Below are 26,477 nucleotides of genomic sequence, written 5' to 3'. Positions count from 1 at the left end.
CAGTGTTAAAAGGCAGTGTGCTGGTAGACCGGTGCCTCCAAAAATAAATGAGTAGACCAGTGCCTTCAAAAATAAATGGGTAGACTGGTACAGGTCTGCAAGCAGTTAAAAGCCTAGTAGATCAGTACCTCTGCTAAATCCTAAAGAATTGCCACATGACAATCAAGCCACGCCCACAAAATAAACCACGCCCACAGAACCAGTAGTAAAAAATTTTAGAACCCACCCCTGGAATAGCTACATATATTTCTATAACATAGATGTTGATGGAAATCCACTCATTCTAATATATATTATCATAATTGGATTAGAGCCAAGCACATTCATAGCAATGCCCTTTTGCAGTATCCATATTACTATCACATATACAAGGTAAGAGCTGATTTAAAGTGCTCATTCTAGACCTGTGCACTTATTCCTAAAACATCCAATATATTACATTTCAGATGCGTGTTGATGATTTTAATTCTGCTACTATCAGTGACTAGATTTCCTTGTGGCTTTTGTGTGTTCATTTCATCTCCTCCTTTAACCTGAGAATCTCATCTTCAGTCATACCCATATAGTTCATATCTATTTTTGCATATTGCAGACGTGCTTGGCCATTGCCTTCATCTGCATTTAAGTTTCATGTTCTTTGTGTCAGGAAGTTTGGTCCCCTACATTTGCCTTTACCCCATTGTATATTACTCTTAGACTGCCCCCTTCTTTTTTAACATTGGAAAGAGTGACCCTACCACAACCTACTGCTTCCGCTTGCATTTGTGTTAGGATCACTGAAGTAACTCACTGCTCCCACCACATCAAGGAGTTCATTTCTTGGGAGATTAGAGTCTATTAACCAAAATGCAATACAAAACCTACATCTTGTCTATGTGCATCAATATCCTCACATGCATGTCCAGAGGAACGTGGCTTTGATTGCATGGCCACAATTGCCCTTTGGACTTTTTTGAATTCCACCGCACATACAACTGTTTTTCAGTTTTTATATCTATATACGGGAATCCCTGGTGGGTTAACGTAACTTTTAACTCGCAGCAAATATCGCCCTATGCAGATTTCACTCTAGACTAGAGCAAATATTTTCAAGGGCAGAAATTAGGTAGAAGGTTTTTTGATACAAATTTTTATGCCAAAAGATTTAGTTCACGCTATTAAATGGAATAACCTCATTTTTATAGACAGCATAACAATATTTTGTTGTTGGCTTTCTCAATAATTCCTTATGAATCCTCCATCTTGCGCATATTCTCTTCTACAGAACCGTAGCAGCACAATTGCTATGGGAATTGAAAAAGATATTTACCAAAGCTGTCTTTTTTGAAATCATTCCCTTAAAGCAAAGGCTTCATTAAGTAAAATGCATTTTTCTCTCCCTGAAGAAACTTAAATACACTAGGGATAATTCCTTACAAATCAAATTCTCAGTACTTTAAATTCCCTTGTTTTTGTTTGTTTTGGCTGTACTTTATTCCTTTCTTTCATTTGACTACAGTTCATTTGACTCTTTGTAGTGAAAGATAGTTGTTCCTTTTACTTTCACCTGTGTCCCTATTCAAGGATTTAAACTAGAAACATCATGCTCAGACCTGGTGTATTAGCTTGGATGGTTGCTGAGGGCTAGCTATATTTCAGGCACAGAAGCTGATAATTAGTTAAACCCTAATGGCAGATATCTTGGACTGGCTCTCTGTGGTAAAAGACTTAGAGCTTCTACTTTATAGCTGTGTTTTTCTCTCTTAGGTTGATGAAATGACTGCTTTATCGGGAAAGGATTTCATCCTTCCTCCTTCAAAACTTATTCAGTTTGATCCAGGTGAGCTGGTTAAATGGTTAAGGTGATAGCCTAAAACGGGAAGCTGTGAATTCTAGTCCTGTCTCAGGCATAAAAGGGTGACTTTGGGCCAATAACTCTCTCAGCCCAACTTACCTCAAAAGGTTGTTGTTATGGGAAAAATGGGAGGAGGAAGGAGTATTGGGTTATATTATCACCTTGAGTTATGTATAAAAATAAGAAATGATGATATGTGTGAATTTAGTAAAATGAAAAGAAATTGAAAAGAAAGTAAAAATCGGGATTGCTCAAATACCACTTTGGAAAATACTAATTTGAAAATGAATACAACAATAGAGAGGGAATGGAGAGGGATAGAGGAGAGAAGAGAGGAAGGAGAGAGAGGGAAAGAAGAAAGTGAAAAGGAGAGGAAGAAAGGGGAAACAAGAGTAGGAGAGAAGGTTAGAAGGGAGGAAGAAGGGAGGTGTGGGAGAAAGGAAGGGGAAGGAGAGGAGGAGAAGGAGAGGAGGAAAGAAGAAAGTAGAAGAGTAGATGGAAGAAGGGAGGAAAAGGAAAGAGAGGAGAGGGAGAAGGAGGATTGTTGTAAAACAAGGGAGATGAAATGGTAGAATAGCAACCCTGAATATACTTAAATTGTTTAGGATGAAGATTGTATTAGTATGAAAGCTAAAAAAAAGTATGTATGTTAGATAAGAAACTTAAGATATGTTTATGAGGAAAAAAAATACTTAAAGAAAACATTTTTTCATATCATGATGTGCAGGTCCTTTCCTCTCCTCTTATCCCTACTGCAGATACTGTGATGACACTCCTATTCTTGAGCCCTTGGGCAGTTATTCTGTGACTCAAGCTTAGATTGATAGGTCATCTGTGGTATTTGTCAGACAAAGGTAGTCTGTCCATGATGATAACATTCCATGTGGCTAATTACTGTATAATGGACAGAAAATCGCTCAGAGGTTCAGCAGTTACAAAAAGGCTATAGTTGGTTTATCTGATCAGATCCAGATATTTGGACTATGACTGCACAACAATTGAGCCGCCTTCTGTTCCAGAATTCAAAGATCAGGGCATAGCCATTCAAAGACCCGCAGTAATAGGACCAGCATATTTTAAGGAACATTTGCTCTCATATGAACTTATCTAATGTTTTGGACCTTCTTTAGAACTTTATTTGGAGCTCACAAAATACTGATATAATAGTGCTTTTCTTTCTTCATTTTAATATTACCAGATTTTTTTTATGACTGTTGACTTATATACTGCCCCATAGCACTATACACCATAAGTCAGCATGTTGTCCCCAACAATCTGAGTCCTCATTTTATTGATGTCAAAGAGCATGGAAGGCTAAGTCAACCTTGAGCCGGTCAGGATCGAACTCCTAGCAGTGAGCAGAATCAGCCTGCAATACTGCATTCTAACTATTGTGCCACCCCAGCTCTATTATTATTACTTTAACTTTAAAGAAGTATTTATAACTACATATAAATAAGCACATCATTTTCAATTAGGTTTATTAAAAAATATCTCATCCTGACAATAGAACAGAAACCCCAAATAAAAGTAACTGATGTGAAAAGATGTATAGACACATTTCTTTGCTTTCTTTTGCCTGTATGCAAAAATGGTTAGAGTGGCTGAAAATCCCTTCTCTGAGTGCTCTGTTGGAAATAGGTGTTTGGAATACATCAGTCAAAAAATTGTCACTCTAAAACACTCTATCTGAAGGGCTGATGCTGGCATGCAGGATTTCCATAGCAGTATTTTGATTCAATAATACTAGCCTTGGGAAACTCAGGGTCAGTTGCAGCTCCAGTACTTACAACCCAACAGAAGGAGATCTTAAAAGATCTCAAGAAGGAAGCATTGTTCTTGTTCCTTGGGCCAAAAATATAGCCACCATCATAAATCCTAAGAAGCACAGATGTGGAAAGGAGTCATTTAGGCCATCCAGTCCTACCACTTAAGCACTGCAAGAGCTCAGTGCCCTTGACAAATGTTTGAACAAATCAAGTCAGTGAGAGCCCAACCCTTTTCTGATACTTGGGTTCACTATTAAGCTGCTCTTACTCTTAGGAAGTTTTTTTTTTTTAAAGGCATTAATCAGAATTTGCTTTCCATATTCTTATGCTATCCTGTTAACAATTGCACTATTCTTTTTCTAGATGAGAATCTGCAAATATATTTTGAATGTTTGCATTAAGCCAAACTCAGTAGCAATTAAAAGATTGCAATACTTATTTCTTCTTTTCAAGATTTCTTGGACTTTCTGGCTAAATCTCCAAATTTGCTTTGGTAGTAGTAGCAACTATCCATTTTAGTTTTTCTCAGACATTTTTTTGAGGGTGTATGCAATGCATGGGATACTTATTTCTACTTACAGCTGAACAGATTACTTGGACTTTCCAATCAAGATACTGGCTTCTGTTCAAGGTGTTTGACAGATATACCTGGTACTTGGAACAGAGCTCCTGGTGATGGGTGATTGAAAATGACAATATTTCAAAACACGAGTTGGTTCCTTGCAATTAAGATTTCAAAATGAAGAGTTCTCTTAATTTCTTTTTTTAAATTTACATGAAGAGCCAGTCCTCCCCTCCTGAACTGCATGCTATTATCCCCCAGCCATTTACCCTGTAGGAAACCAATCTTTGTTACTATTTGAATGGAATCATCAGTGCTTAGGAACAAATTTGATCTCTAGTTAGTGTTATTTCGGAAAGCCACAGGAGTCCAATCAATGGGCAGAAGCACAATAGAATTATACAAGCCAGTCTGTTATAGCTGTAGACATGTTAATTAATATATTTTTTCGACACCTAGGTTGATTGAAAAAGCAATTAAAGTGTAATTAAAATGTTTACTTCTGGTAGGAATGTCAACCAAGATGTGGAATATAGCAATTACCTATGATGGATTAGAGGAAGAGGATGAGGTCTTTGAAGTGGCTCTGATCTCCCCTGTGAATGCTGTTCTTGGCACTCGGACAAAAGCTATAGTGAGAATTTTGGACTCGGAAGGAGGTATTTTCTTTTAATCTTCCTAATGAAATCTGGAGCAATCTTGGCTGAGTGGTTGCTTATTTTTCAACTCACAAATGTTGCTGCTAGCACCTTTGGATCAAAATGCTTCATTTCTTTCTTAAAAGAAAGACAATAGCTTTGATAGTTGCAGATCCCTTCTCTTCTGCTGAGGGAGCACAGCATGGAGGAATCAACAAACAACCACAAGAGCAGTTACCATTGTCATCTACCGAAAGATCTAGAATCTGATTGATAAAACAGATGAAGTTGTGGCTTATAGCTCCTTTTTGTGGGACTTGCAATACCCCTTCCACCCTTTTCCCTGTTAATCATAGGCAGTTTGGGGTAATTCTGAGGATGCAGTTTTGGAAGGAGATGGCTATCTATCTATCTATCTATCTATCTATCTATCTATCATATTTAAAACCACCCATTATATAGACCACCCAGTATATAAAATTTAAAAGGGGCAAGCAATTTTAAAAAGTAATGAAAAGGCAGGGAAGAGCTTTCAGGGTGTTAACCAGCCCCATGGCTGCTGCATATTCCTCTGGTGCCTCAAGCAGGGCCACAGAACCATTTCTTCATGACTTTCTGGAAGGCTAGGAGAGTGAGGGTCCGCCTCACCTCAGGGGGGAAGAGTGTTTCAGACGAAACAGCAGAGAAAGCTCTCTTCTTTCACCCCACCATTTGTGGGGGGTCCACAATATCCCTTGTTTGCCTGACTGGGTGCGACAGGCTGATGTAATGATGTAATGAAGGATGAAGATCAGTGGTGGGTTCCTCCCGGTTCGGCCGAAATGATATGACATCACTGAACCGGTTCTCCCCCCCGCCCTCCCACACCCCCCACCCTCCCACACCCCCCCACCTTATTCTTACCTTTTATTTGGTCCCACCCCCAATCTATTGCTGCTTCCTGAGTCCCAGCTGATGACTAGAGGGAAAAAAAACTGTTTAAACTCTTGCCGTGGGGCTTCAAAGGGCTGTCCTACAGCTGATCAGTGTTAAAAGCAAACAAATGAATTGGATCGTAAGTGCGAGGACTGGTCGTAAGTGCGAGGACCTTCCAGAAATGACTGACCAGATAGCCACACCCACCTAGTCACATGACCTCCAAGCCACACCCACAAAATAAGCCATGCCCACAGAACCGATAGTAAAAAAATTTAGAACCCACCCCTGATGAAGATGGTTCTGTAGATAACATGGCTGCATGCCATGTAGGGCTTTATAGGTCATAACCAATCACTTGAATTGGACCCAGAAGCAGTCTGGCACTCAATGCAGCTACACAGTAGAGAGGTGCCACATGCACCGTTCTTTGGGCACCCAAAATTGCTCCCGTTTGGACTATTGCAATGTGCTTTACATGGGGCTACCTTTGAAAAGTATCCAGAAACTTCAGCTGGTACAAAATGCTGCATTTTTTTATCAGATAAAGTTTCTGGATACTTTTCAAAGGTAGTCCCATGTAGATCACATTGCAATAGTCCAAACGGGGGATGACCAAGTGACCAACTGGAGAACCTCCCTATCCAGGAAAGGGTGTCACTGGCTCAGAATATAAATTGAACAAAGGTCCTGGCAACCAAGTTTTAAACAAATTTGTGTTCAGATGTACTGCTGCATCACAGTATATATCTTGATATCATACATCCACTGAGATTAACTTTTGAACCACTCTGTATAGCTGAATAGCTACAGAAGCATGTCTATCCTTCCATCTTCAAAAGCATAAATATGCACTATTAAAAAAGAGAGCGAGAACGAGAAAGCAAATGCAGCATTTATAACTAATGCAGATAGGGGCTCCCAATTTGAATAACTATATATTGTCTGTATACTGTATTTTTCGGAGTATAAGACACACTATTTCCTCCCTAAAAGTGGGTGAAAATTTTGGTGTGTCTTATAGACTGAATATGGGCCCTTTTTTGAGCCCTGGACCCTCCGTGTGTCGCGTTTTCACCCTTCCCGGCCCCCAGAAGTACTCTGCAGGCCAAAAATGGGCCTGTTTTTGGCGAATATGGGATGTGTGGAGGGTTTAGGAGGCCAAAAATGGGTCTGTTTTTGGCCTGCAAAGTGCTTCTGGGGGCCAGGGAGGGCGAAAATGGGACGCGCAAAGACCAAAAGCTATTTTTTTCTTGTTTTCTTCCTCTAAATCTAGGTGTGTCTTATAGTCCAGTGCATCTTATAGTCTGAAAAATACGGGTAGATCCACTTTAGAAATGATAAACATTTCAGCACAGTGGGGGAGCCTGTAACATTTAGTTGGCTATCCTAATATGGGAGCCTTTTTATTCCTTTTATCTTCACTTCTCAATACAGTTTAACTAATTTTAATTTTGTACACTGCCTCAGGCTGTTTATAGCTTGAAAGCAATCTAAAATATTTAGATAAATAAAATCAAGACGTAGGCCAACAATGATTTGGCAAGCCAATGTGAACAAGCACGGCTGACATCAAAAGTCAAACCTTCAAAGTTGTGAAGTTCTCTGAATCAAACAGATGGGAAGAGTATAACTGACACTCCAGGAGGAAAGGCAAGATTTAAAAAAAATTAAAAAGAGGTACAGTATTTGTGTGATTATACTGTTGCTAAAGTTTTAATGTGGAGTTTACATCCACAACATTTGGGCACAAGCAGGTTTTTTTAAACGCCTTTTTTAATTTTGAGAAATTATGTTTTCTTCATCTCTCACGTCAAACTTCTAAAATTGTTTTTCAGTTTTCAAATTAAGCAGAGAAATAAGGATTATTTAAAAGAACTAAATGAATATCAGATGAACTATCATCCCATTTTTAATGACAAGCTGTTTCATCATCCATATCAATGTGACCAATTCTCTGCTTTTATTTTTTTGTAAACAAAAGACTGACCATCTGCCATCTTGTTTGCTTTTTAGGTCAGTGCAATTCATTCCGTTCCACAAGCCAAAATATTCAGAACTTATGGATGAAAGAAAGACCGCTTCCAGGTTCTCCTTCATCTTTCAGGCACAGCAGTGTTAATCTGGAAGGAATCCTGCTGCCCCCTTCCAAAGAGATGATAGCACAGAGACGGGACAAGCCACCCAAATTCAGCTCAGTGAATCTTGCGAGGAACCGGCTACGGGTCATCGGAAATGGCAAAATAGTAAGTGTTGCCTCATGAACAGGGGGGAAAAAAAGCATTGCTTCAAAGTTATATGCATGTTTTCATGACACTCTCACCTGACTTATTCAAAATGAGACTGACTGCTGATGAGGCTGAAAAAAGGCATTTGAGATATGATTTGTTATAGGTAGTTCTTGAGTTGCAGCTATAATGGATTCAACTGTCCGAACTTCGAATCTGGTTCATAAGTACTCCTTTTTGGATCAGTTGTAATTTCAAATGGTTGCCAAGTGACCAGTGGTAAGTCAAGGATTATCTGTATTGTCGCTAGTGTGCAGGGCCAGCTATAGACATTTTGATGCCCTAGGCAAGCCGTATTCTGGCACCTCCTATGGTTAGCTCATTGCCTGATTTTGACCTCTTGTTTCTTTTTTTCTTTGAGTTATAAGTCTTACACTTAAGATTTTCCAGTCCCAATTTGTTTCTCAGATATTTTTACCCTATTTACATAGGATTCTCAATTACATCACCAGCTATTTTTGTTATATGGCAACAATTCTGCAAAATTATATTTAACCCTTGAGTGAACACATTACCTTAACATTGTGTGCTGTTTCTGCATTTTGCTTTTTTTATTGTGTTTTTCAGACCACAATTTTGGCACATCCTAAAGTTTTAGCATACTCTTAAATCACTGTCTACTTTACCTTAGCCTAAAGCCAGTTCTGCTATATGTACTTCCTTAAAATACTCTTATTAGTCAAACAGATGTCACTGTTTTCTGAAGCATGACAAAAGCTGAAATAATTTAATCAGAAATGGTAATGCACATTTTAGAGAAGGATTCTCCTGCCATGCCAGTTTAAATTCTCCATCTTCATTTTGTGGAGTTTTTTCTATAGAGTCAAGGGAGAAATATTCTCCCTAGAAGTCAAAAATTCAGAGAATGATCATGCTCAGATAAACTAAAGAAATCTTTTTTAAAAATGTACCATTCTGTTGGGATTGTAAAATATTTTCCCTTTATATATTGAAGTATTGTGACAAAAAAAACCCTATTCAGATTTAGGTTATAAAACTGATTTGTTTGCTTTTCATTGCTTCCTTTGGAATGGGAAATTGCTCCAAGAATTGTAGAATAGAAAGCCAAAATAATACAAAAATAATAAATTAAAATCAGGGAAAGACAGTTAGGTAAAGTTGACTAATGTCAATTTGTTTTTAATAAAAGGCTCTATTTTTCTGGGTGAATTTTGTATTTGTAATTCAAGAGATCTCTCCCTTTCCCCCAGTTATTCAAATGATATAGACTAAAGTTTTGTCTTATGTTCTAATGGCCAATATTACTAACTACCTTTGGAAAATATACAAATTATATTTTGCTTCTGTTATTCAGCTATACTTCTCCTTTTCCTTTCAGATTCATCCCTCTTTTATTATTCAAAATGGCACAGATGAGTTTTTCAAAGTAAGAGCATTATTGAGTAACAAGTTCCTTATTTGTAATATTTATTTATAGCTCCATTACATAGAATACTTGATGAATTCAGGATACATCTCATTTTCTGTGATGTAAAAAGTGTTTAGTGTAGTGTATTTTCAGTTTAGTTGGTTTAGAAATGATGATGGCAACTATTTAAACTGCCTTGGTCAATGTTAGGTGTGAAATAGGGTGAAGTTGAGCATGTAGGCTGAATCTTAAGAGCAAAAGCAAGGAGAACTAAGAAGAACTGTTTTAGTGCAAAATATGTTTGTAAATGATGAGTTGAAGAATGGTTTCCATGCTCATTTTTCCATTTACCCTCATATTCCAAATAAGCTTCCCTATCCTGAATATAGTATTGGAAACAAATCATGTAAAAATAGAGAAAAAGAGGATAGGAGGAATCTTATCAATTTATTTTGCATATCTTGTTCTCAAAAATTACTGCCCACTTTATATATGACTGGAGCAGCTCTATTTTAAATATTATTCCCACAGATATTGGGTAACTTTTTGTCTTTGGTATTTGTATATCAAAACCATCTCTCTCTCTTTCTCTTTTTTTTTTTTAGTTCTATAAATTAAATGTCTTTGGAATTAACTGGTGTGAAATTCTCTTTTCTATCTTTTACAAAGTACCACGGGATGACTGGGCTAAAAGTAGATAAGGACAATTCTTTGCCTAGAAAAACCAAGATGGGACCCGTATCTTTAAGAAGCCAAAAAGAACCAAGAAAAAATGTAGCTTCCTCCAAGAAAATGGAAGTTCTTCAAGCAGACTCCAGCATTCTGGTATGTTCCTGTTGGGGAAGATGTCAACTTCCAGAATTAAAGTTCCCAGCAACTGTCCATTGGTAAGGGATAGTAATAGAGCCAGAGAAAGATAGGGTTCCATCTCTGTGAAAAGAATAAAGAACTTAGAGAACTTGAAGAATTCCTCCAAGCTAAAGAACTTAGCTTGGAGGAATCACCATTCTTGGTTTGGGGCCTGTACACTTAATTCCGAAAGAGGTTTTAAAACGATGGATTTATTCAATGATGTCACTGATTTAACATCTATCAACAAAAATACATAAACATAATCTTAAAAATAAACAATATAGAACATTAATATTTCAAGTGTTCTGTTTCAGAACACTCATTTATAACTGTTGTTCACTTCATAAATGTCTTACTCATTTTCAGGTTGACAGCCTTTCATTTCCAAATAGATGCACACCAAATTTGAAGGGTCTCTTGTATTTTGAAGAAAACATACAGAAGATGTTTCTGTGCAATGGTACTGCCTGGACATTATGGAGCTACTCAGACAAGGTAGGGATCTATTTCTATCTCTCTATCTCTCTCCCCCCCCCTGTTATTTTTTCTTGTAAATTTACCAATAGCCAAAAAAAATGTTTTACAACTGATGAGGAATACAGATGAGGGCAGAAAGGAATCTGGTTACCCCTATGTCTGGAAAGAGAACACTTTGTACTCAAGGTGCTTAACTTTTGAGAAATATAAAGCCAAATGTTATTGTAACAGTTTGATCCAGGGGTGGGCTCTACTTACCTTTACTATCGGTTCACAGCAGGGCTGCGTGCTCTTCTGCGCATGCGCAGAAGCATTTTGATGACGTCGGGGTTGGTGAGCAGAGCCTCCCACCGGTTTTACTATCGGTTCTATAGAACCGGTGTGAACTGGGGGCAACCCACCACTGGTTTGATTCCACATCCAACTTTGAAGGGAGAAAAATGTAAATGCACTCATTATCAGAGAATGCAGGTAGTCCTTGATTTACAACGGTTCATTTTAGTGACTGCTCAAAATTACAACAGCACTGAAAAAAGTGACACGACTGTTTTTCACACTGACAGCCGTTGCAACATCCTCATGGTCATGTGACCAAATTCAGACACTTGGCAACTGGTTCATATTTATGACAGTTGCAATGTCCTGGGGTAATATCATCCCCCTTTTGCGACCTTCTGACAAGCAAAGTCAATGAAGAAGCCAGATTCATTTAACAATGGGGTTACTAACTTATCAACTGCAGTGATTCACTTAACAACTGTGGCAAGAAAGTTTGTAAAATGGGGCAAAACTCACTTAACCAATGTGTGCCACTTAACAACAGAAATTGTTGGGCTCAATTGTAGTCGTAAGTCGAGGATTTTCTGTACTGCAATTTATGGAAACGTAGGTTTGTGAATCGAAGCCCATTTATTGATACAACAAAAATTATAACTCTAGGAAGATATATGTCATGAGGGAACAGTTGTGGCATGCTATAAGGAAGACGGTGTAGCAAGTAAGTTATTATGGTTAGATATATTGAATGTACATTATGAGAACAAGCAAAGGCAGAGATAGTTAGGTATCTTCAGTGACCTAGTTATGAGCATGTAGAAGGCATACTTTATAATAAAAAAATCCTTCCCCACATGATACAGGAGGGGCCAGAATAATTAAGCTTTTGAGTGGTACTGTATTCAGGAATTCTTATTATTGCCAAGCAATAGGCAGTATTTCTGTTTCATTTATAGCCGGATGCCATCAGAAATGCAATAGTAGCCAAATTCATAGTTTAGAACAGAAATGACCCAATTAATCAACATTCTTATCTTTCCCAAGCCTAATTCTGAAAGGAGTCAATCCCTTCTTTCGAGGTGGACAATTTAGCAAGTCATTCTGAACTAAAAAAAATTGCTTTATTCTAGGATATTAAAATGAAAACTTGTCAGTCAGGATGGACCTATCATGATGGAAGATGCTATATCCGAATCACTGAGCCAAAAACCACATGGGCAATTGCTGCCCAAACTTGCAAGACACGGTAGGAACAGCCTTGTTACCTAGCTTTATTTATTTATTTATCCCAACATTTATCCCGCCTTTATTATTTTATTAGTAACTCAAGGTGGTGAACATACATAATACTCCTTCCTTCTCCTGTTTTCCCCACAACAACAAACTGTGAGGTGGACTGGGCTGAGAGAATGACTGGCCCAAGGTGACTAAGCTGGTTATTCATGGCTAAGGCAGGACTAGAATTCACCATTGCCTGGCTTATAGATTTTTCACAATGCCCAAAAGCAATTGTCTGAGACAGCCAACTTTTTAAACTAATCATGGTTTGGCTCATCTCTATTAGAAGACAGGATGAGGTATTTGGCAGGAAGACATTTCAGAAGTATGTCTGAATCATCCAGGTCAGGTTTGAACCGAAGAAGCTTCTTGGATGAGAAGCAAAATGTTTCCAAAGGAAAAACAAGAAAGATCAGTTGCCTCTTGGAAAAAGATCTTTGAGATTTCAGAAGTATGTCACATCTAAATTTTCTAGCTATTGTACCGGTAGAAATGTTCTTGAGAGACTAGCTCAATAAACTCGGTTTTATTAATGTATTTGACAAATAAGAAGAATCATTCCAGTTCAAAGTAAATGGATTTATAATGAGATATTTTAAGGCAATAAAGCTTAATCTGATCTATAAACTTTTCCTATAGAAGAGGAATTTGTATATATATTACACATATAGAGAGAGACACACACTTATACAGGCAAACAAAAATATATTTTCTTTTTATGTAATTACTTACTGCAGCATTGAAAAAACATAACCAAGCAAGAAAAAAAAGTATTTTAATCACCTGACAGTATTCAGCCAACTTGTGCTGAATTTATGAAAATTAAGTTTGAAACAGTTAAAACATCTTTGTACATGATTAAGACACCATACAGGTAATCATCACTTAACAACTGTTCAAAGTTACAATGGACTCCCTGGAAGGTACTTACGACCTGATTTTGAGGTTCCGATGGCCATACCCATCCCTCTCCCATAAACACATAATTGCATTTTGGGTCCTTGGCAACTGGCTCATCTGTACAGCTGTTTTCAGTGACCTATGAGCACATGATTGCGATTTTTTATTTTTTTGCTGATTTCTGACATTTACTTTTATCCATTGGATAAAACAAATTTACTTAATGACCTTATGATCTGTTTAACGACTGCCACAGAAAAGGTAATAAAATTGGGCATGGTACCATGGTGGCCTACTGAATGAGTGCAATGACTTACAGCCATAATTCCAGGCTCAATTATGGCCGTAAGTCGAAGACTATCTATAGAGCATGTTAAAATTTCAGTATGCTTAGATGAAATAAGCTGTTTGCTGCTTATATATACAGTATTTTTCAGAGTATAAGATGCACCTTTTCCCCTCTAAAAGGGGGTGAAAATTTGGGTGTGTCTTATACACCAAATGTAGCCCCACCCACACACTGGCCCCCACCCTTTGGCCTCTGCCTCCCAGCAATTTACCTCTTTGCAGCAAGCAGCAAGAAGAAACAGCCCATTTCAGCTTCAGCACAGCCTAATTAGCAGACGTTAATTGTCCATTGGATCGGCCTCCTGACTCTCAGATGTTTCAGGCTGCAGGGATTGCCATTGCCTATTGCTGCGCGGGCCTCTGCTGCTTGCTGCAAGGAGGTAAATTGCTGGGAGCATTTTTTTTTTTTACTTGTGCTAATCAAGCTATGCTAAAAACAAAAATGAAAGTAAAGTTTACTGTTTGCTGCAAGGAGGCAAACTTGCTGGGAGGCAGAGGCAGATTTCTTTTTCTTGTTTTCCTCACCAAAAAAGGTAGGTGCATCTTATAGTCCGGAGCATCTTATACTCTGAAAAATACGGTAAATTATTTGTAGATAAAAGGGCATGCAGAAAACCTTTTCAAAATGCCCTTTCAAAAAGAATTCCTAAAACTCTTACTAATGACTCCCAGTTTTGGTGTCTATTGTTATACTGCAAGTAATTAGTGCATTTGTTATATCTTGATGAGTGAGTGGTGCGGTGGCCTAATGGTGAAGATGCTCCCCTCCCACTTGGAAGGTTGAGAGTTCAATCCTAGGTAGCAACATATGTTTCTCTCTCATGGTGCAAAGAGAAAATATCTGCTGTGAACTCAACATAGGCATCAGGAAGGGCATCTGGTCAGTAAAAGCTCAGCTCCATTTGGTCACCCCAACTGTATCCTAAACTAAGGGATTATAGGATTGTTTAAAAATCTTTTTTTAATGAGTAGCAAGTACTGTATCTCCTCTGATTTTAAAAAAAAACTATCTTATTTCTAGGTACCATGGCCATTTAGTAAATGTGGCTTCCAAATCACACATGCACTGGCTCTGGAACTTCAGTGGAAAAAGACCTTTTTGGATAGGTAGGTATTCTTACAATTGTCTGAAATTTCCCTACGAAAGATGCAGAATTCTACAATACAAGGAACCCACCAGAGCTAGTCCTTTCCTTACAACCTGTTGTGGCCCCGCCCTCTGAGCCTGTCCCATCGGAGGAAGAAAGCTCCAAGCATGAGGAAGAGGAGTCAGCCAGGCCTCCCTCTCCAGGCCCCTCTCCTCTGGCACTGTCTCAGGAGCTGGCCGAGGGAGAGGAGATTAGCCGGGAGACAGGTGTCTCGGATGAGAGTGAGGGAGAGACGTCATTCCTGGATGCACGCCTCTGAAGGCGTGATAAACGATTGCAGCAGCTCAGGAGGCGTGCTAGGGATTAGAACTGAGTCACTGGACCACACCCCAGAGACTATATAATAGAAGGTGGTGGCCAGTGATCCCTGTGATGAACAAAAGTAAACCTTGGATAGTCACTAAAGCCTCGTCCGAAACGGCTGAGAGGAATATTATTCTGTTGGACTCTTGTACGCTGAGTATATTATCTTTCTGTCTCTGTGGAAATAAAAGCACTTGGCAGACGGTGTGTCGCTGCCAAGTTGGAGATAAAGACCTGGGTGTGTGCCAAGTGCTTCCTTAACCCTCGGCTGGCTGTGTTTGTGTGTGTGTGTGGACGGGGACAGATCACAACCATTCATTTAGTGACCATTACAAAGTTACAAGACCCAAAAAGGGACTTACAACTGGTCCTTGCACTTATGACCATTGCAGCATCCCCATGATCACGTGACCAACTATCTTGCTTAGCAACAGAAATTCTGGTGTCAATTGTGGTCATAAGTCGAGGAATACCTTTAAGCATCCCTGACAGAGGGCCATCTCGTGTCCAGCAAGCCACTGGATTTTTTTCCTGAAGTTCAAGGAAAACCCGCTTCCCAGTGATTTAAATCCTTTATTTCTCTGGATTAGCTTTTTAACAATTTTGCCTGTCTTCTGAATGAGGGCCCTTGAAAATGGCTCTCATCTCTCCCTGCAGCCTTCTTTTTTCCAAGCTAAAATATACCCAGTACGCTAACCATTCTTCCTTTCAGGACTCATCTTGGGTGTTTTGCTTTGAATGTACTCATTTCCCAATATCATTCCAAAAATGCATTGTGCAGAATTTGGCACGGCATTCTAGGTGTGGGCTGACAAATGGACAATAACCGTGATGTTCCTTGATCGTGACTATAATTCTATTGATATAGCAACAAGGATTAAATATTATTCCATAATATTTTAGACTTCAATATTTATGTTGGTAATACTGTACACGCAAGTACACTTACGATAAAACTTTTTCATAAGCAAAACCTCTTAGCCCATCTATGTCTTTCTGAGTGGTTGGGAAATACACATTTCTGCCTGCTCAGTTTTCTGGCATACACTTCTGTCCTTGGGACACTTGGTAATTTGACCACTCTACCAACTACCTCCATTCTCCCACCAACACTGACAGGGCAAACTACTAGTATATAAAATGAGAATAAACTCCCACTTCCTTCTATCACTGATGATGTTATCTATCTTGGTAATGAAACATCTGCTAGAAAACAACCAAGGACTCCATACTTCCATTTTTCTGGAGTTTTTCCTTTGTGTCCTAAAAGCTAATGGAAGAATGGTTCTCAGTAACATGGAAGAAAGACATCACCCGGAAATCAATAGATATGATCAACTGCAGCAGTTCCGTGCTTACAACAATTAAATCTTCAGACATTTTTCTAGTCTAAATACCAGCAGAAACTATTTTCACAACAAAATTTAATATTCCTTGTCCAAGGAACAAATTCATTGTGGAAGAGAAAAAAATCTGAAATTTATTAGAAAATCTGTGACATGGAAGATCAGATAGAACCAATAAAACTTCATTAAAATGCTTGAATCAGTTGTTCTCAGACTGCCTTCTTAAACATGTAATGTTTTATAGGTTTGAATGATCAGCGAAACCCAGGTCAGCTGGAATGGAGCAACAGGGAACGTGTTGTTTTCACAAACTGGAGAAGAGGCCCACCTCGTCTTTCAAAGCAAAGGAGGAACTGCATTTTAGCACAACAGCAAGGAAAATGGCAAAGAAAAGACTGCAGGAAGGGCAAAGCATACAGTTATATATGTTCCACAAAACTGTAAACAAAACTGATAGACACCTACTTGGCTTTCTATATGATAAAACAGTTTTATTTTCAGGCAGTTGGAAGTGTTGATGGAACTTATAAATGGACAGTTGCTTGGCCCATTTGCAAAAATTCCTACATGAGAAAAGGGTTCAAATGTGATGCAGGATTATGTTTTCTGCTTGCCATCCTATCTTCTCTTGCTCTCCTGTGTTTGTGATACAATGGCTATGTGTCAAGAATCAAATGTGTTGGTTCCAGAGTTCATTTCTGTTTCTTTCAAGAGATCATATATATGAAGGTGCTAAAAGGCTAACTGGAAAGAGCTTTGAGTTGAGTATAGACATTATATCATATGCTACTCACCATCTTTCTTGGGTAGGATGTTTCATTCACCACAATTGTTATTTAGAAATTTAGGCAATATCCGGCTCTTCACTTGGTCAAATGAGACTGGTTGTAAATACATTGGGGGGAATGCTCATGCCCATTATAATATACCTAGATCAGTGATGGGTTGCCCCTGGTTCGTACCGGTTCTATAGAACCGGTAGTAAAGGTAAGTAGAACCCACCCCTGACCTAGATGAAAACTTCCAACAAATGTCAAACATTCCCGTAACAAAATTGCATCACATTCGTCTGATAAATTTCTATTATGTCTATATTTGGGACAAATGTAGGAGCCATGATGGCATAGTGGTTAGAATGCAATTGTCAACCCTGTTGACAGTATTTCAGACTAACTCTGCCTATAACCAGGAGTTCAACCTTGACCAGCCCAGCTCCTCAGTAAAATGAGGAGCCAGATTGTTGAGAGCAATATGCTAACATTTGTAAACCACTCAGAGAGTGCTGTAAAGCACTGTGGAATATAAATCTAAGTGCTATTGCTAAATGTCAAGGGAGCTTTCCAATTCTCATGGTAACAAATTCAAATGTGTTCCCTTTAAAATAGATTATGAGTTATGAATATAATTTCTTAAGTATTATCGGATTTCCCTAGCCATCAATGTTAGTTGATTTCCCAACAGAAGCATATTAACTTTTGCTACCATCCCTGATCAGCTCTGAGCTTTGTATGCATGTAAATTTCTCTGGCCTCTCTTTGATAGTTTTCTTTCCTTTCCTCCATTAACGCTGAAGACATTCTGAATGTCCATTCAACTTTTTGCAACTTTGTGATGTGTCGAGACTACAACCAATCTAGACAGGAATACTGGATGATGCAGTCCAACACATTTGAAGGTGCTAGACTGGGCCAGACAAATCTGAGAAGTTATACACATTTCCCAATCCTCTTGGGTGGATGCTTGCTGGGAAGAATTGTACTCCAAATGGGAGGTAGAATTTGAAAACAAAATCCAATTGCACATAAAAAATATATAGGAAGAATATATGTGAAGTTCATATAGACTGAAATGTATTGTAGAATGTGCAAAGTACACTTGGTAATCTACTTTAGTTATTATAAAAGCCTGGAATTGAATAAATATTCTGACAAATTCTGAAAGGAGAAAAAGAGATGTACTAACAAATCAATTTTTAAAAACTCACTGCAATTCACTTTGACATATCAATAATCTTCTAATACACCCTTGTATGTAAATCTGAGACTGCTCATTGGATAAATAATGTGTGTAATTTTTGGAAGTCCAATTTTATCTTCTATTATTCCATATTGATAAGTTGATGAAAATATTTATAAATATAACAATCCATTATGGGCACATAGTTTTTCCCCCTTTTTTAGTGGCACTAAAAATAGATTTTTTTTTCCTGCAATGTGTATTTCAAGGGATAGAATGAATCTAGATAAAATAATACCTTTACTGCTGTCGGTTTGGTTTTATTTGAATTTAAAGGGTGCCAATCTACTTTTGTACCTTAAATGGCATGTGTTGTGTGCTGTTTTCTACTGTAATATCTAAATTGAATGTATTAATAAAAATAGCATTGGAGATTGCTCAAACTTTATAATCAATTTTCCAGAAAAACTTGGTGCTGATGAAAGTATATCGCATCAACAGCTACACTGTTAAAACCTCAAGCTACCCATAGAAGGGGAGGGGGAGACAATTTGCAACACAGGCACTGTTTGTTCCTATCTATGCCTGGTCTCCTCCCCCACACAAACACACCCACACACCCACACACCCACACACCAAGTGGCTTTTTCGGCATGGATTGTCCAGGTGCACGATTGCCATATTCAGTGACCCAAACAATTGCATAAAGTTGTTCTGTTTGCTTTAAAAAAGAAAGAAAAGGAATGGGGAGGCACAGGTGGGGGGGAAATGAAGAGAAAGAAGGCTGAGGACACGTCAAGTCACCATCATTTTTTTCTCTCTGTAAATCAGTCCTAACATATTTACAATAGAGAACCAACAGAGTAGTTCTCTGCCTCAAGTTTACAACAATGCTTTTACTTCCAGAACCCCAAAAATGCCTCCTTTCTGGGGCAGTGAAACTCTCTTTTTGTTTTGCTGCTTGATTGTTTTGGGCTGCAAGGATGAAACTGACTTTCAGGAACTTATTTACGTCTTTAATTCTGAAGACAACAGTCTCTTCAGCCATTATACCACCTCCTTACAATGGGACAGAGGTTCTCCTGAGTGACAGAGCAGTAACCTTATGTACACCAGATGTTTAATTGCAGGGATGAGAATAGCAACATTTGTAAAACTCCTCTTCCTTTGTGTCCTGAGTCTCAATGCAGGTCTGTCTCCTTTCTCTCAGGATGGCTATTCAATGAAGAAAACAACAACTATGCAAATATGTATTATGGTGGTATGTGTCTCCCAAAGATGTTTATTCATTTCAGTCCACATCCAGCAGAGCCAATTGCAGCAACTTACAATATCCAGATTGAAATCTGTAATGAGGACTGAGACAGACTCTTAAACAATGCAACAGCTTTCTTTGAGCTCACTGCTTACCAAGATTGTTATCTCTGTTTCCATCCCTGTATGTTTTATGTGTCCATGAGAATGGAGGCAATCTCTTCCAGCGTCCAGCTGTTGAAAAATATATAATAAAATGAAGCTTTTAAAGTGACTTTTTTCCCCCTAGCTTCTTAGACCCACATGGTATCTCAGATGGAAACTTATGTTCCCACTTTTAGAAAAAGCAGTTATGTTTTTTACTTGCTATTATAGAACATGATGCATGATTCATTTTTTTAAAAAAAGACTTAGGTTATAGGTCAAGCAATTAGAGAGCTGATGGCCGATGCTGTTTTAAATGTTTTAAATCGAGAAGAGTTAGGAAATGATGAAAAATTATACCATAATGTGGAAAGACATAGGATCCAATCCCTTCTGGTGAGGTTATTGTAATTTCAGCTTGAACAGCAATAATGTACATCCAAACAATCTTTGAAAGTTCATATATTAAGACACTATTAAGTCTATAAACATTCTGGATGCTGTTGGTGCAGCATGAGTAAGATACTTATATCAGTGCTGGTTTTGCGTATAAACTGTAATATAAAATCAGCTTTCCCATTGTACCCATCCAGTTGTTCATTGTGGCTTTTAGAAAAATGGAATACATTTTTCATTTTTCATTTTACTGACCCTTTGTGACAAACCCCATTTCTACAGAAATAGATAAAATAAATGTCTACAACTATGATACACATGGAGTACCACAGTAGTAGTACCAAGTAGTAGTAATACCAAGAGTAGACATGGACATTTTCCTTTTACACAGAGTGTAAGATGGTTGATTTAAACCAATGGACACATTTTTGGGGGGAGTCATCCATGATTTACAAACAGTTCATGTGCAAACAAGGTTTAGAATAATACCTACTTATCAGAAGGAAGACTATACTTAAAGTCTGCACTCTGGGGACCTGCATGCACTAATAGTTTCCCCTTGAGGTCTATAAACATTCTGGATGCTGTTGGTACAACATGAGAAAGATATTTTTATCAGTGCTGCTTTTCGCTTATAAACTGGAGATTTTAAAGGCACCCCTGCCATATAATTAACTATTGTAAGACTTAAAAATACCTACATAGCTTATAAAGAGCCTTGCAATAACTACAGAACATTTCCAAAATCCTAAGATTTTTAAAAATCTGAGTAGTGAGAAACTGGCTCATTATTTTATTTAGTATTTGCATTTTTCAAAAAATGCATCCTCCATTAGTCTTTACACTATATAATTTTCTTTTTTTAATTTAATTGGATCCATTCAAAATGGCATATAACTTGACTAGATGTTTGTTATTTTCAAATGATAAACTTTCATCTTACTAAGAAATAAAATTAAACATAGTTTTCTCCATGTTGTTATATTGAATCCATAACGTCTTATGGTGGCTTGGGGCCAAAAGTATCAGGTAAGTTAATATGCATTAAGAACTTTCCCCAGTATCTAGACAACAGCTAAACTTCTAATCCAAATATTCAGAATGATTCCTACTAGAGAAAACAGATGTAACTAGAAATACAAACACAAAACACACACCCAGTAGGACAAACTAACTTTATCTTTGTTAGAGGCTGAGGTTAATGAATGTTAATGGGTATTGCTGATTAGCCTTCCCCTTAATCTTCCCCCTCCCATGCTCAACAGCTGGAAATGAGTACTTTAGGCTTCCTTTATAAATACAACAAACTTCCTACTGCCTTTTTTTCCCCTTAGCAGAAGAGAATTGAAGGAGAAAAACAACAGTCAAGAATAATGCTTTTACTATTGTTTCAGATACTGTTGATTTCATGGCTTGGAAAAGCAGAGCAAAGAGAAGAAATGCAGCAGAAAAATTCCATACGTGATATGCTCACCAAATATTTAGGGGAACTTGAAGGCATTGTGAGGAAACCTGAGAAGCCAGTGGTATCCTTGGCAGAAATGAAAACCAAACAAGACTTGCCACGAGGACCTCGTTTCATGTTCCCAGATACAGTTAAGGAAGAAGTGGCTGATGATTTGGGAGATTGGGCTGCTGCAAACATAACCCCATCCTCTGTGTATCCAAAACATCCACCTTCTCGCCCACAGAACAAGAGAGACGCAGCGGCGGCCTTCAGAAAAGATGCCAAAAAATTCTGGGACCTTTTTAAATTGAAGACCAAGTCCAGATCTGAAGAGGTGGTCCTTCCAATCAAGATAAGTGAGATTTACCAGGAGGTTTGCAACATGCTTCCTTTCTCTCAGGTAAAGTGACTGCCACAAATATAGTACTTTCCTACGTTTTATTTTAATTAGAAATAGGCCCTGCTATTCAACCTTAGAATAGCTCTGGAAGATAAGCTGTATCCCCCCATTTATAGAAGGAAAGCTAAAATAAAGGCTGTAAACATTTACACAGCTCCTAAGGTGAAAACAAAATATGGATTTTTAATATATATATTTGTGGGTATCTGGTAGCAAGTGGATTTATTCAGCTCAAACCTTGTAGTTTAATTGCAAGGAAAGTGGTTTGCTGGTGTTCTTAAATTCAGTCCGATATCTGAAATATTAAAAGCATAAAAAACCCAGAATATTGATAACTTTGGGCTGGAAATTTCTGTTACAGTAGACTTCAAGTTTGTTTTATTGAAATTGCAAAAAGCTGAAAACACAGGTGTTTGACTCGTATTCTGCTGGAGAATATTTTCAGGAAATTCTTAGCCAATAACTTTGAGAAATTTGTAAAAATGTCTGTATATTTCAAAGAGACAGCAAACAGTTTTCCCCTTTAAATCTTTCTGCATTTCTAATCATGGCTAAGACAGTAAAGTTATGATTTAGTATCTAAAACAATTCTCAGCTTTCTATTACTGGCTTTATCCCTAAAGGTTGCAGGAACACTTTAGTTTTTATATTACTGGCTATTTTTATTCTAACATAGTACTATGGCAAGTATTTTAACAATGTGTTTCCTTTCAGAGCATTACGCATGAAAATTGCGACAAAGTGGTGATACAAAACAACCTGTGCTTTGGGAAATGCAGTTCTTTCCACGTTCCTGGCCCTGATGATCGCATTTATAGCTTCTGTTCCCTCTGCTTGCCCACCAAATTCTCCATGAAGCATCTGAAGATGAACTGCACCACGGTTAATCCAGTAAACAAGATGGTTATGATCATTGAAGAATGCAAGTGTGAAGTTCAGAATATGGAAGAAATGGAACCAGGGTTTCTACGCCCAGCTCTGTATTCGAATGAGCCTTAGCACAAATGAACCTTCTGAAATGACTTGATTTTTCAACTGAATCTGTAGTTGCTAAGGGCCAAGAATACTTGATAAATCCTTTTATCATAGTTTGCATCTGCCTTGGTAAAGACTGTTGTTAGGTTACATGAAACAACACACTCCAAACATAATTGCAGCTTGATATGTTCATTAGCAACAATAATTTTAATAGTCTTCATACATCTTTTTAGGGGTATATTTGGGTATGTTTTATGTACATTTTAGAATAAAAGTATGATTCTGATAAATGTGGAACACAGATTAGGACAGTAATATTAAACCTATTGGAGTGAACATTTAGTAGCAAAGCAAAGCTTTCTCTGCCGCCTTTAATAGCGGTAGTATTAAATGCATAATGTGAGTATTGTTTATCCACAATAAAATTATGGAATACTGTCTTTATACTTTGAATAAAAATGTTTTTTTTTAATTTATGGACTGAAATTAATGATCCCTTACAAAGTTTGTAAAACAACTTTAGGTTCAAGGCTTTTTAATGCTTATTTTTCAAAGTCATGTTTTTACTAAATCATGTGCGTTTTTCAATTTTGAAGCTTTTTGGAGATATCATGGCCTGCATTTGGCTACAATAGGGATCCCACCAGCAATACAGAATGTCCTATAAAACTTAAATTGCCTTTACCTCTCCATCTTCGTGTATGTGCCTCATACTTGAATTTCAAAGGGGCAAAAAAATAATAATAAAAATAATAATCCCTGAATTGGAGTTGAAGGAAAATCAGGCTACCAATTCTGGGCTGCAGACTTCCATATTTTGTAGCCCAGCATTGATGGCTCCAAATATGACATCAAGTTGATTAGAGATCTGAACAGCTCACTTTTTAAAAAAAAAAATGCAATGACAATATTCTAATATGTATTATAACCAAAAGAAAGTGATAAATTATTACATTTATATGCTGCCCAACTCTCAATAGTAAATATACTGGAACTCAAGACCTATTAAATAACTTTAACTTCCATCAATTCCTTTCTAATGTGTACAATTATACTTTACATTTTCCCCATATATTCACAGGTAGGTATATCTATACCACTTTAGTTCAGTAGAACTTTAGGCACAAAACTATACAGTATTGTGTACTTGTGTCCATCAATCCCAGTTCTAAGAAGTGTTAAGTTTAAGGTTGCTGCTGATACTTCCTAATGAGTAAAATTGCTAGAATATTCGAACTTCAACAGTTAAAGGGATATATCAAATAAAATGTAAACCTATCTGGTCTTTAGCAAGCACCATTACATGCTCAAGAATATCAAATTATTTCTCAAGTATTCCCTTCTCGGAGTGCTGACCACAATTTCTAACCTCTTTCTGCCATCCACCTCAAAGGGAATTCTTTTAGAGGAAGAATTTGCTGGATTAGGACTGAAGTGTGAATATGCACCATTTAGAAAGCAAGTGTAAAGAGAAAACAGCAGCTGTAGTAATTGTTAATTAGATTAATGCCTTAGCTGGGGGGGGGGTGAGTGTTTAATTAACCCAGCAATGATCAGCTGCATGTAATTAACACTATTCTGTTATATCAAGGATGTGTTAATTGGATCTGATTTTAAGAGTCAACTCCCATATTCAGAGCAAGTTGAGCCCAGGTGCTAACAGATTATTGCTTAAAAAAAAAAAAAGTGGGGGGGGGAGGGAAAGAATTGCCGCCCAGGGAGAGTGGTCAAGGCTTCAGTACAATCACATTTGACTGTACATAGAACATGGGATGTTCTGAAAAGTAGCTGGTGTAGTTTGAGTTTTAAAATTCAATTTAAATATTCTGGGTTTTCAAAGATATTTCCAGCGGGAGAAGAAGTAATTAACAGTTCCCAGTTATTGCTATACTTATCTTACCTAAATATAAGTAATTGTCAGTCTCCAGAGTACATTCCCTCCCCCTTTTAAAAATCAAGGTTAATTAACATAAATAGCTGTTCTGGATCACAAATGTCCCAGTAATGCCTCTAACAATTAATAAAGTATTGCATATTTATTGTTAGCAGATTTTAGGGAGGTAGGGGATGCAAAAAATTTTGAAAAATCTTGTGAGCAATATTTAAACCAGTATCTGAAATGTTAATAAATGCCAAAACACATTCTTATAAGAAAATAGGAATGGGCTACCAATGGTTACAAAATACTCATTAATATGACAGTAGGAAGATCAGTTTCTAGCACCCAGGACAAATATGTAGACTGTTTGTGTAAGGCCAAAAGTTAAAATATTTGCTTAATATTTAAAGTCCACATTGAATTGGATTAATTGGTGAGGGTTTCATGTGTCAACATGCTTTTTTTTTTGGTCAAACTATTTGTTTTATGTTTTAGTCCCTTTGATTAGTTGTAAATTATTCATATATATGTGTACTCAGAAGTAACCTTTACTAGCTCAACAGTGTTTCCTCAAAATTGGGAAATGGATTACAGTTTGACCAGTCCTATGGACAACTTCTTAAAAGTACTTCATCTTTTAAGTATTTCTCATTTCTCATTTTTGAATAGACATGTACTGTTATACAACTTCAATATAACACCCAGTTTAGTGTAGGAGTTAAGATGCTGGACAAGAAACCAGGAAATCATGAGTTGTAATCCTCATTTAGGTGTGAAAACCAGCTGGATGACTTTGGCTTGGTTATTTTCTCACAACTCAGCCTCACAGAGTTGTCATGGGGAAAATAGAAGAGGTGAGTATTAAATTCACTTTCTGTTGCACAAATCACAGGCAGGATAGAAGTAAAATGAGGATGCTAAAATACTTGCTGTCAAACTTCCTGTATGAGAAGCTAGCCAATTCAGAGCTAGTAGTTTTCATTGAATGAATGAGTGAATGAATGAATGCATAGATACATTATCCTTTGTGAAGATTTGTATTTCTCATATATCTTATTACCTAATAACCCAGTCTCATGTTCTGTCTAAACTGGTAAGCCTGTATCAAGCTTGTATTGCTAGAGATTGTACCATGTAGCCAGGGATGGGTTCTACTTACCTTTACTACCGGTTCGCATTGTCTCCGTGTGCGCACTTGCTTCACTCGCTCGTGCGCTCTTCTGCACATGTGCAGAAGCTTCTGCACATGCACAGATCTACTTTGATGATGTCCGGGTCAATGGGCAGGGCCTCCCACCAGTTTAACTACCGGTTCTTTCAAACCGGGGTCAACCCACCACTGCATGTAGCATAAGGGTGTTAAACTGGCAGCCTGCGGGCCGGATGCATGCACAGGCCACGCCCACCCCAGCTCCGCAAAGGGAAAAAGCATCATGAAATGTTATGTGACAGCAACATGATGCCACGAGTTTGACACCTGTGATGTAGCACAATGCTTTTTTTTTTTTCATTAAAAAGGTCCTGAAAGCAATGAAAAGCTGCAGGAAGAAATTTAAGATGCAACTGTTTTCCCTTATGTGTGTGTTTGTTTTAGCTAAAGTACGTGGAATATTCCATTTGTATCAATGAACCCTCCCTCCCTACAAATTGCAATGGTATAATTAAGTCACCATGTTACTATTCTGAGTACAAAACGAGGTCTTTCAAGCAGACATAGTTA

General features: G+C 37.7%; 2 protein-coding genes across 6 annotated transcripts in view; both read left to right on the top strand.

The window, feature by feature from the left end:
* The window catches only part of FREM1 (FRAS1 related extracellular matrix 1), an 88,780-nt gene extending 70,078 nt beyond the window's left edge, over positions 1-18,702 (top strand). For 2 of the 4 annotated variants that reach the window (XM_034410463.3, XM_034410462.3), the window contains 9 exons: positions 1,747-1,819; positions 4,675-4,824; positions 7,735-7,964; positions 9,346-9,393; positions 10,045-10,200; positions 10,594-10,722; positions 12,111-12,226; positions 14,528-14,613; positions 16,548-18,702. In XM_034410463.3, the coding sequence (XP_034266354.2) occupies positions 1,747-1,819; positions 4,675-4,824; positions 7,735-7,964; positions 9,346-9,393; positions 10,045-10,200; positions 10,594-10,722; positions 12,111-12,226; positions 14,528-14,613; positions 16,548-16,747 (1,188 nt within the window). In that variant the 3' untranslated portion in view covers positions 16,748-18,702. Of the gene's footprint in view, positions 1-1,746; positions 1,820-4,674; positions 4,825-7,734; positions 7,965-9,345; positions 9,394-10,044; positions 10,263-10,593; positions 10,723-12,110; positions 12,227-14,527; positions 14,614-16,547 lie in introns of all 4 variants that reach the window. The other 2 variants (XR_015732271.1, XR_004590029.3) reach the window with 2 other exon arrangements.
* Positions 18,703-21,332: 2,630 nt separating this feature from the next.
* On the top strand, positions 21,333-23,324 carry CER1 (cerberus 1, DAN family BMP antagonist). Of its 2 annotated transcripts, XM_034411259.3 has the most exons (3): positions 21,333-21,648; positions 21,745-21,900; positions 22,615-23,324. In XM_034411259.3, exons 1-3 carry the CDS (start codon positions 21,427-21,429, stop codon positions 22,897-22,899), a joined length of 663 nt encoding a protein of 220 aa, XP_034267150.2. In that variant the 5' UTR covers positions 21,333-21,426; the 3' UTR covers positions 22,900-23,324. The 2 variants fall into 2 exon arrangements, with proteins under 2 accessions (XP_034267150.2, XP_034267149.2); XM_034411258.3 differs by having other exon boundaries at positions 21,333-21,900; positions 22,615-23,027.
* Positions 23,325-26,477: the final 3,153 nt, after the last annotated feature.

The sequence above is a fragment of the Pantherophis guttatus genome, chromosome 2 (genome assembly GCF_059756535.1).
Source record: "Pantherophis guttatus breed Tessera chromosome 2, ASM5975653v1, whole genome shotgun sequence".
NCBI classification, from domain to species: Eukaryota; Metazoa; Chordata; class Lepidosauria; order Squamata; family Colubridae; genus Pantherophis; species Pantherophis guttatus.
Note: the sequence above shows the minus strand (reverse complement) of the source record. Positions and strands in the feature narration are given on the sequence as shown.

What these genes read in the sequence shown, in the direction of transcription:
- CER1 (XM_034411258.3), top strand. Translation starts at nt 21,427, where the DNA reads ATGCTTTTACTATTGTTTCAGATACTGTTGATTTCATGGCTTGGAAAA. An exon ending in ACATGCTTCCTTTCTCTCAG is followed by an intron (nt 21,901 to 22,614) that starts GTAAAGTGACTG and finishes GTTTCCTTTCAG; the next exon opens with AGCATTACGCATGAAAATTG.